Source organism: Seriola lalandi, unplaced genomic scaffold (genome assembly GCF_002814215.2).
Source record: "Seriola lalandi dorsalis isolate HSWRI2012SDOR001 ecotype SW California unplaced genomic scaffold, Sedor1 jcf7180002054583, whole genome shotgun sequence".
Taxonomy (NCBI): Eukaryota; Metazoa; Chordata; class Actinopteri; order Carangiformes; family Carangidae; genus Seriola; species Seriola lalandi.
In genome coordinates this window covers 970,295-981,465 of record NW_019525136.1, presented here as the reverse complement: position 1 = coordinate 981,465, position 11,171 = coordinate 970,295, and the positions used below count along the sequence as shown (strand labels likewise).

At 39.0% G+C, this 11,171-nt stretch overlaps 1 protein-coding gene across 1 annotated transcript in view; it reads right to left on the bottom strand.

Annotated features, from left to right (window-relative positions):
• LOC111664152 (STT3 oligosaccharyltransferase complex catalytic subunit B) overlaps positions 1-11,171 on the bottom strand; it is a 39,546-nt gene that overhangs the window by 15,266 nt on the left and 13,109 nt on the right. The window contains exons 2-5 of the mRNA XM_023418631.2: positions 6,707-6,815; positions 4,410-4,697; positions 2,848-2,913; positions 1,441-1,540 (exon numbers count right to left, since the gene is read on the bottom strand). Of these exons, the coding sequence (XP_023274399.1) occupies positions 1,441-1,540; positions 2,848-2,913; positions 4,410-4,697; positions 6,707-6,815 (563 nt within the window). The remainder of the gene's footprint in view (positions 1-1,440; positions 1,541-2,847; positions 2,914-4,409; positions 4,698-6,706; positions 6,816-11,171) is intronic.

Sequence of the window (11,171 nt, the reverse complement as noted above, 5' to 3'; positions counted from 1 at the left end):
AATGTTAATGTGCCAAATCTGAAGAAAATTTCACTTATCAATTATTCATTCTACTTGTAACCAGAGTCCATCTGAAAATGCAGAGAGAGGCTACCACAAGAGGGCTGCAGGAGACTGCAAATGACAATGCAGAGTCAACTTGAGTGCAGCAAGAGACACCCCCCCACCCTGAATCCCAAGAAACCAATGGAAAAAAACGAAGAAAACAATTATTTTTATGTTATTTACCTAATTCATGTGCACTTGTGTCATTTCTAAACACTACAATCTTCAGTCTCTTTTTGACCAGTGCGTACTGTGTTACCATCAGGCAGATGATGCAGAGCTCAGCGGTGCAAACTGAATCGGTTTAAGAACTTTGTGTCTGTATCAGTCAGAATTTTAAACAGTAGCCTTAAGTAGGCGGAGGTTACAGACACAGCCTCTGTAACTGCAGGATAAAACCAAGTGGATTATTTATTAATTTACTTATCTTTATGTTGATTTTTATTATTTTATGTCCATTCTGTAATGTTTTCCACAGTGATTTATTATTACACTGACAGACTGGACTCCAAATCACAGTACAAGGTGTGCATCAGAACATGGCGAGTGGTCAGTTACTGTGTAGCTGGAGGATGAAGGAGGATGGAAGACGCTCCTTTATTCATTTTACCAATGATCCTATTGGAGGATGCAGAACAAACATCACCCTGCCTCATCTCAACCTTCTCTTCCTTCACTGTACTTGTCCTGAGTTCCTCAGTATGGGTTCTGTTTGATTCCACATTTCATAGCTTTCTTACCAAGTGGACATCTCCCAGTTGTGTAACTTTCTATATCTTGATATGTCATCATTTCCACAGGGTTATGAACAGGTATGGTATGTATGGGCTATTGATTTGTATCTGAAACAATGGTATAGTGTTGTGGCAGCAGAAGCGAAGCTGCGAGCCTGGGGTCAGGACTTGATGCATGATCAGCGAGGCGAGTTCCGAATGTGCAACGAGGCTCTTTGATGGGAAGAGGCTTTAATCTTGTTTTTCTCTTCTCTTTTGTTTCCTGCCTGCGTTTCTACTCTTCATCTCTCTACTTTTATCATGTCTCCCTTCTGCCCTTCTCTGGGGGATTTGTGTAAACCTCATATCTGTCTCATTGCAGACACAACAGCAGCTGCTAATGATTGTTATTAATCAGCAGTAACAGTGTTTATACAGTGAAGATATGACAAAGAATAACAAGCAACTTGAGACAACCAGTGTGGTATCCCCAAATCAGTGTGCATGCCTTTCAAATCACAGTTTTATGTGTGTGTAGCTGCTGACTGTTCAGTTAGCCCCTTCATGTTGTCTGTTTATCCTGGATGTTACACACTGGAGGGAAAGGAAATCTGTGCTTATGCCATTGGATTAATGTGAACATAAATAAAGTATGCATTTTTATGTGTGTGCTGCATCTCACCTATGTAGACTCTCCTACTAAAGCGCTGCATGAGCAGCAGGACGAACACATGGAGAGGAATAAGGTTGATGATGAAGACATAACCTCCCCAAGCTGAAACCTGTGAAACAAACAACAGATTTAGTAAGAGCATTTTTTATATAATTCAAAACTTTTACAATAACAGATGGTGCTCCGCTGCTCACACATGTATGCACACAAAAGTTTACTGCTTCTTGTCACAAAGGGATTTTGATCCCTGCTGAATCTGTCCAATGCTTTCAACTGCAGTAGATAATCAGTAGTGTAACCAGCCCACGAGTTCCTGTGGGCTGGGAACAGAAGGGCGGCTGTGTTTTCTCTTTTTCATGACACGTTCACAAACACACATTCATAATGAGACGGGCAACAATAAGAGGCAGGGTGCAAAGCTGCACGGCCCACCTGAGAGCTAGGAAATCATTATGATGTGAACTATTCAGATTATGTTATTGCTCCCTAAACCCTCAAAAGGTACGTGCATGTTCAGAACAGCAGACACACACACCTCTTTTCAAGATTCATGTGTCTCATAGTGTCTGCGAGTGAAGAAGAAGCACAATTTACAGCCCGAGGTGTTGAAATCATTCAAATCATTCATCAAGTGGTACAACTAATGGATGGACCATACTTATGAAGTGTCTCACTCACTCCTAGGAATGATGACAGTTAACTGAGGACTAAAAACACAACTAACTCAGAGCAAGTCTTTAAACTAATTTATGAAGCGTCCTACATTGACATTCAGCGAGGAGCAGGACAGCTACTGTTTTACATCAATCAGAGCCACAGAGTAGGAATTATGCAGGCATGTTGTAGTTTTGTGATAGGTACTGTTTCAAATATTTAACAATAAAAAAATGCGTAGGTAACTGAGTTATTTATCACAGTTTATGCTGGCAATAGAAAGATTCAACAAGACTATGAGCTTCCACTGTCCAGACCGCACCTCTTGTTAATTTATGTATCCTTACTGTTGGACAACGTTTTTTCTGTAATGTCACCTGCTGCTAACAATATAAATATATATAAAATAAATAAACCAACAATTTGAATGAATCCAGCCTGTTTTTGCATCACTTGATGATGGAGGAATGAATTAATGTGTGTATTATCTGAGGTGCTATAAGAGTGATCAAAGTTTGATTCATTACTGCTGAAACTGTTGGTTCTGACAGAATCATCACTGTTGCACAGCTGCATTTTCCCTCTCACAGAAAAGGGAAACATTGCTTGAGGACACTGTTTCCTGAGGAGGCATCATGTGTTCTCCTCTGCGTCCCACACAAGGTCAGTGCCAAAAATTATTCACACAGATTTGGTGTTATCATTTGGGTTTGTTTTAAAGTCAAATTAGAAAATGAATGCAAAACATTTGTGTGTTCTCACCATGTAGAAATAGGACAGGCAGCATCCGATAGCCCAGAAGACTGATCCCGTTTTCACTGACTTCACCTGCAGTTTACATAGGACAGCATTAACATTCGCAGACACACACAGTCAAATATACATCCAGTTTTGAGAGTGGTCTGGGACTATAAAAGTGAAAGAAAAGAGGAGAGGAGATGCTTTCACTGGACACTATTATTAAAGTTGTTCTGTATATCTGCCCTGGCATGTCCCTGGTCTGCAGTCCTGTGTATGTACATGTGTTATTCATGATGATCCATTAAGAATTTGTTTAAAATGCCAAGGAACAGAAAAAATGCTTAATTTCCATCTTTAAATCAGCTCATACTATGACATTTATCTTCATACCACCAACTAACAGTTCCTTCAGCACTTCATTCCTGGGAGAGTGGATTCTTTATTTAAATCTTAGTGGTATGCAATAAACTTTTGCACTAGAAAACACCTTTGATTAACACTGACCTTATAAAATCACATGTATGAATGTGAAGATGTGAAGAGAGAACATTTCCTGTATCTAGTTTGACATTATGTTTTAACTGCAAACAGGAAAAAAAATCAATTATCCTCCATTCTAAAGTTGCTTAATTGATTTTTTTGGTTACTTGGTGTGGTTACTATTTATGAGGCCACCTGATTAATTTAAGTCAAACAATCACTCTCTCTTTAGCTCAGGGGCCAGTTTCACAAAGACAGACTTTGACTGTGGCTTTGATATAACAAATACTCACTTCAGATAGACTAAGTCTAAATGTATCTGTTTAGTGAAGAGAAAAAAACAAAAAAACAAAAAAAACAAAAACAAACTGTTTTTGGGGAAAAAAATTGGCTGCAGTCTCTAAAACCTCCTTCCCTTCTCTTTGCTCTCTCAATAACAGTGTTAGCAAACCACAAATGATGAGCCATGTTTTCCTGTTTTTTTGTCTTAAAATGAGTCAGTCTTTATTTTTGTGAAACAGTCTGACTTGTATTAGATTAATCTATGATTCAAACTGAGAGTGGACCAACACTACAGACCAGTCTGAAATATCTTTGTCTGTAATATCTTTGAAACCGGCCCCTGGTTTTATTTACACCAAAATATCTGGTTCTTTCACTACTAAATGCTCCACCATGTTCACCAGAAATGGGATTTGCTGCTGCTGTAAATGGGATTTACCAGAGAAGAATTTGTGGGCCAGAAAAACCTAAATAACTAAGGGGGAAACTGAGGGACACTGGTAATATAGTTCAAGACCTCTGAATCTCTACACTACCTCCCAAATTTATTGATAACCATTTCCCCATTTGTAAAAAATAACTGTTCCAATCACAGCTTTGTGGGAAGAACAGAGAAAGGAGACCTTTGATTTTCTTATGCAAGAGCCAGAAAAATAGTGACAGAAGAATTTCTGCAAAAATGGCCACTAGTGTGAATGCGATCAGTTTTGTTTTGCTGTCTGACTATTGAACTTTTTCCTCAACACCTAACAAAGAGCAGACAGTGAAGGCTGGAAGGAGAACTGTTATAAATAGCTACAAAACTGAGAGTAGAAGCATACCCAGAGGTAGTAGGTGAACTGCAGGGCAAAGATGGCGATGCCTTCGTTGTCAAAGGAGCCAGCCACAGAGCGGGAGATGTAGCCGGGAACGATGGCTATGAAGCAAGCTGCCAGCAGCCCTGCCCCCTGGTTCCACAGCTCCCTTGTCAGCAGAAAGGTGGAGATGGAGGTCAGGCCACTGAACACCGGGGCCAGGAACACACACACGTCACGGATGTGGACGGTGATGTGCAGCAGGTTGAGTACATAGTGGATGAGGCCCGCTGTGACCATCAGGCCAGGATACACCTACAGGAGGAGGGGAACAGAGGGGGAAGAGGAGGGCAACATCATTCAGGCTCTCTTCACAGTAGTTTAATGTTCCATAGGTTTTAAAACTCATGGGTTATTAATTAAGTCTGAGAACTAAAAAAATCTTCTATATGTTTATCTATATTTAATGTGATGAGAAGCGCATCAATACTGAAAAGCTAGTGAGAGCCCTGAACAAGTGAAAATGCTGCTTCATGCATCTTTTCACTGCTGTGACTGCAAAACGCCATCATTAACAGTTTGAATGAGCAATTCAACACTAGGAGGAAAAAAAAAAAAAAAAAATCACATTACAAGCTTGTTTGGTAACTCACGAAGGTATTAAACAGACAATGTGCTTCCACTAGCCTGCATCATTACCTCAACAACCAAAGTTCTGTTGACAGCTAATCTAACGTTGCTGTATTTCCAACACAACAATCAATGTGGAGTTGAGAGTGATTTAAGATTCATCACAGTAATGTGACTCTTGAGAAATAAGGACAAAGAAACGGATGGAACTGAGGCAGAAAGTGTTCTGACTAGAGCTGAGCAATAAAATGATGTAGATCATTTTCATGAGAAAAATACAACAGAGATGATAAAATGGTGATTTGGAAATAGTTCAGATTTCTAAAGCTGGAAAAACAGCAGAATGATATGAAGATTAGAAACAACAATTCCCACTGACTCTAAGACAAAGTCTGTGGTGCCAAAGTGCCAACACCAGCATCAGCACCCAAGTTCACAAACAAGCGTCTTGTGGTAACATCAGTTCAAACCCCTGCAGCAGTCTCTGTCTGCTCTGACAGGGCCCAGACCAGGATCTGTTTTCCACTTTGCATATATATATTCATTTTTTATCATGAGGCAAATACAACTAAATATAGCTTCTAGTTTCAGTGTGTAATAGCTAGCATGTGTAGCATAACATAACAAAATAACACAACATTGCCTAAATGTTAGCCTGTTAGCATGGTGTCTGCAGGAAGCATCAACTTACTGATAATCAAAACTCAATGATTGCTGAGAATAAAAACAAACATTGAGTTAGAGGTATTGCCACTGATTTCCTGATTCAATTTGACTCCTGATTTGATATCGTTTCAGTTAGAGATATTTCAGTTAAAATACCAATTTTGCTTTGATATAAATGAGATTCTCAGAGAACTAATGCTGTAAATTGTTCATCAAAAATATTGATGTTTACGTTACAAGTGGACCCCAAAGCAGTTGCATTAACGCACTTTCTATTTAACATGACCAGCAGTTTAGACAGAAACAACAAAAATTAAAAAACTGTCAGAAGAGAGAATGATGAATGAAAGGATGTTTTCTGTCTTTTCATGTTGAATGTTTTCTTGTGTGTTACTCAATGCATGATTGACGTTTGGAAATCAATCAATAACCTTAAATGTCAATTCAACTCTGACCATTTTATTTGTTTTTATTAGCTCTCTTCATGACATACACTTTACTGATGATCGGATCTTCAAGTGCTTAAAAATGTATATTCATTTCAACTGCATTATGTGAACTGCAGATATTTTGTTTTATTGCTTGGAGGAAAAAAAGTAGCGGAGCGTCATTCTGGTGCACTCCAGCAGCACTGGACCAATGTTCCTGTGACCAGATTAGAGATTACCGTGGTTACAGCTCCACACATCCACAAGAGACTGTAAAAGACATATTAAAAGATTGATCTTGGAATTTTATGAATTGACATCGGATTATTCAAATGAAGCTTTGAATCGGAGAATCAATTTTTGCCAGCCCTCCTCGAGTTGATTCGATCCTAAAATGAATAGTTGAGGAGTTATGTTTACAGTCAGTGTCACTCACTAAAACACACTGTGTAAACATGTTGAATGTGTTTCCTTTATCATTAATAATATCAAATCTATATATTGATAATAAACGATTTTGATCAATCGCACAATCCTCCCTCCTCCCCCAACTTCACAAGTCAAATACTCACACACACACTCGGCATAGTAAACACTCACCGTTCCCCCTACTATCCTACCCAGAGGGTACCAGGCTCTTTCATCGAACCAGTTGAGGAACTCATAGAAGCCGTTGGTGGTGAGGTGGTGAGTCGACCTGTAGTTGAACCTGCATTTGAGACAGAGACGGAGAGAGAGGGCTGTTAGACAGGACGCCAAAACAAACAGAGCAGCTACCAAGAACATCAGTGTCTCTTTGAAGTGAACAAGCCTGGATCTGGCTTTAGGTTTCACCAGAACAATCACTCAACTTTAACCAAAGCAGTCAATTATTTTTCAAGCAAATTTGTCCAAATGCACCACATATACTTTTCATAATGTTCTTGGCCATCTTTAAGATGTACTTTTGAAGTCATTTTAGGTCTTCTCCTAACTATCTGTTTTGCTTCAGTTCAAACAAACTCTGGTGCATTAGCCCGTTTGATTCAGCTCGTTTAGGCTGGTGTGAAAGTCGACATCCAACTCTGGTGCAGATCAAAAATAAATACAAAGAGGGTTCTGGTCCCGTTTCATGTGGACTCCCACAGGAATATATCAGAGGGAATGTGAGATTTTTAGCATTCATTTAAAAGAAATAAAATAAAAATCAATTTAAAATCAATGAGCTGATTGTGAACTATGAACAAGAAGAATTATCTTATCCTATAGAAGAAATCTATGTTTTGCATGATTATTTGGCAGCAGTGCTGCCACATCTGCCTTTAAGTGCTGGGCTCTGACACATAAGAGACAACAAGATAGTGTCATTGTTTTGGCAGTAGTGTCCACAGAGTAACTATTTAATCCTCTTTTTTTTTTTTTTTTTTGTAACAGCATAAACAAGAAATAGACCAGACTTACTATAAAAGGCAACAATGTGTGAATTACTTTCCTCGGGTGAGACCAGTTTAACTGACCTACAGCAGTGTTTCTCTTTTTCAGACCATGGACCAAAAAATTAAACTCATGGACCAACTCCCCGAACCCGCCCAAAACCAATAGGGCCAACTATTTGTTACTGTACTATGGCAAGATTGAACAGAGGAATGTCAGTTTTTTTAAAATCTGTTTTCAGGGATTTTGATGCTTTTACTGGATGGGACAGTGAAGAGTGACAGAAAATGCAGGGATGGGAAGTAGGGGACTTGCATGCTGGAAAAACTCCTACTGGCCCGGGAGTCGAACCACCAACATGCATGGAAACACTGGCAGGATATCATCAAACACAGTACAAGTCTCAGTAGTGGTGACAACATTTCATTTGATTTGATGAGTCCATGATCTTGTCTGTTGTCAGTGTTTGATACTTAAAAGGCTGCTGATAACTGGTAAAATGTATCTGAGGGCAGGCTGACCTTTACCTTCATCCACATTTCCTTTCAAATGTCACACTGATCATATTTGAAGTAAAACACAGAGCAAAAACAACTGTAGACTTTAAACTGGAATAGCTACTTGAGTACACAGTAGCAAAATAGTCGGTTAGATTGTTGCAAGTCCAACAACACTGCAAAACAACATATTCATTTAATATTGACAACACATATACACTGCTCCCTGGAAGGCTTTCGCAGACAGTTTGAGAAAAACTAAATTAAAAAAATTATATTTTAACACATTTTCTCACCAAAGGTCACTAGCAGACCACTGGTGGTCCTCAGACCACTCTTCGAGAAAGACTGCCCCACAGGTATGAAAGTGACTCAATGGGGAAATTAAAAATTACATGGGGACCTGGGTTTTATTTGCTTTGTGGTCATTGCCCTGTGTGTGTGAATGTTCCCATTGCATGACAAGGTGATTTAGCTAACCAAATGCAGCCCAAAATTTGATGAATGAATTCATGAATTCAGCCCTTGTAGGGTAAGTTTACAGAGCATGTTGATAAGGTATGGCCAAGGCTTAGGAGGGACACAAACCTTGAATTAATTTTGGATTATCTGGAAAAACATTCATTTAATTTAAGGCTCTTTATTCAAACACATCTATTGATGATGGTTTCAACATAATTAACCTGACAAATCTGGTCTGTTGTTGTAAATGGGCCAAGTTACTGTAGCTGTGCCAGAAAAGTTGACATCAAACAAGATTAAATTTAGAGCGGTTAACAAAGTTTAAAAGTTGCTGCACTGAAAAAAAAAATACAACAGAAGAAACTTCAAAGTCTCAGCCAGGTTATGACTGTCACAACAAAGTCACAGCAAGCAAAAGTTTTCAATGTTGCAATAACTCTGAAGTAAACAGATGAAATAATATCGACATGATGAAAAACAGAATAACTTCTAGCAGCAAACTGTAAGACTGAGGTTATAAAAGAGAAGAAATACACAGTCCCTGAAAATCATTGGCAACATCAGTGCCATTGCTATCAAACAGCTGTCGGCTGAAAGTACTATGGATGAAATGTTTAAGAACAGTATGAACTTCCTTACCTCAGTGAAAAGTACTAGGACTTGCGGGCAGATATACAATGGATCAAGCAGCTAAAACAAAATATTCAATAGTGAGGGGAAGGCAGGAGCATTTCTGAATAATAGCAATTATTTTCTTGACTAATCAATTAATAATTCTAAAATGTCAGAAAAGTCTTCAAATGTGTTTTGTCAAAAACTCAAAGATGTTATTTTCACTATCATATATCAAATCCTCACATCTAATAATCTGTAAATGACAGAAATATGACATTTTTGCTTCAAAAATGACAATGAATAAATTAATCAATTATCAAAGTAGTTAATGATTAATTTTCTGACTAATCATATTGTTTCAGCTCTACTGAATAGTAAAACAGAAATTGCTTCATTTAGATTTTAGCATCTAAATAAGAAACTACAATCACCCCATCATGGTTGTCTGCCGCCGCCACTCAGACCAGTTTCAGATTACATCTCTGTTTATCCAGAATCATAAAATATGAAACATTTGGTCCTCCAGCTCTGGTTGTTGCTGGCACAAAGGCATAAAAAGAGAGAAATAAGAAAGTAAAGATGTTCCTCACAGACAGTGATACTAGCTATAGCTCCAGTTTCAAGCTAGTTACAGTTTGTTTCATGAGATACCATCAGTGTAGGACAACATTTGTCCTGCATCTGACTGACACGCCCATAGTGCGGTCAGGTCTACAGGTAACTAGTAAACAGAGAAAATGCTGAAAAACTGGTCGCTGTTAATTGAAAAGGTTGCTGGGGAAACTTGCTGCTAAAAACTCTTTCACAACTCCACAAACTGCTGTGAACAGGAAAGCAGACACCGGGTTTTATTGCAAGTTTTCTTTCTCCAGGGGCTTTATTTACCCTTTCCTTTCACTCCTTTTACCTTCCTGTTATCCATCTTCTCACTCTCCTCTGGCCTCCTGTCTTGCCTCTAATTCTACAGTTGTTTTACAGCCACTGAGACTTTTAAGAACAACAATCCCACAACAGCCTTCTCTATAACTGGACGGGTCGAGAGATAAGAGTGCGGCTATTGTACAAGCTATTGCACAAATCCTGCATCCACCCCTCAGACAGAAACTGTTAGTCTGCTTGTCCCCTGAGCTCAAAATGCTCAATACAAACTGTCCCTCCATGAAAAACAGGAGTTTGATGGAGGGACAGCTGCAACGCTTGCTCAGCCTTCTCAAGAGTGAGTGCTAGGTTACTGTTACATGCATGGGTGCTCATGCTCACTCTTGAGGCTCTGTTATTTGATTGAAAGAAAGAGGGGGGAGAAAAAGTGCCTGTACACACAAACACACACAATCCATTGCATCTTGAGTGCTCTGATTCCTGTCTGGTTTGACAGAATGCCTCTTGTTTTCCTGCTGGAAAGCAGCGGTATCCTAAAGCTTTCAGTCAGAATAAACCACTAACCCACACTTGACGCTCTGGATGATGGGCTCTTGAACCTTTTTCAGCTCGAGTCTTGATGAAGTAAAATTCTATCTCACACATGGGATCCAGGCTCATCAAAACACAGGATAGCTCATCTTGTCATGCAGACTCACCAGAAATAGACGAACTAGCCTTTGTGGAGAGAGACAAGGACATGAAATTCAATGCAGCCGCCAAACAAATCCTGGTACATTTCAACTGTGGCTAGTGAATTTATCTTCATTTCTGATTCCTTTTATTCTCTAAAACTCTATTCAGCCTGTGAATTCATAGAGGATCTTGATGCATTTCCAGATGCTTCTGCCACTGTAATAACAGTATTGGGGTAATGAGGCTCCTAGTGCCTGAAAGCTCAAACTGACAGAGACTTTAAAAGTTGTTTTCCAAATGAAAATGAGCTTTTGGAGAATTACATTTTGTGTGTATCAAAGTCTTATATATTGATAGTTTAATCCAACAAATTAGCAGTGGCTACGTTTTGGTCTTAAAGGTCAGTTGTCTGACAACATTAATGACCACAACTAAATATTCTATTCTTTTATGACTGTTATGCCCCAACCTTTGGGTGGCCCTAAGGTGCACACGACAGTGACCCAAATCAGACTCACAAGAGA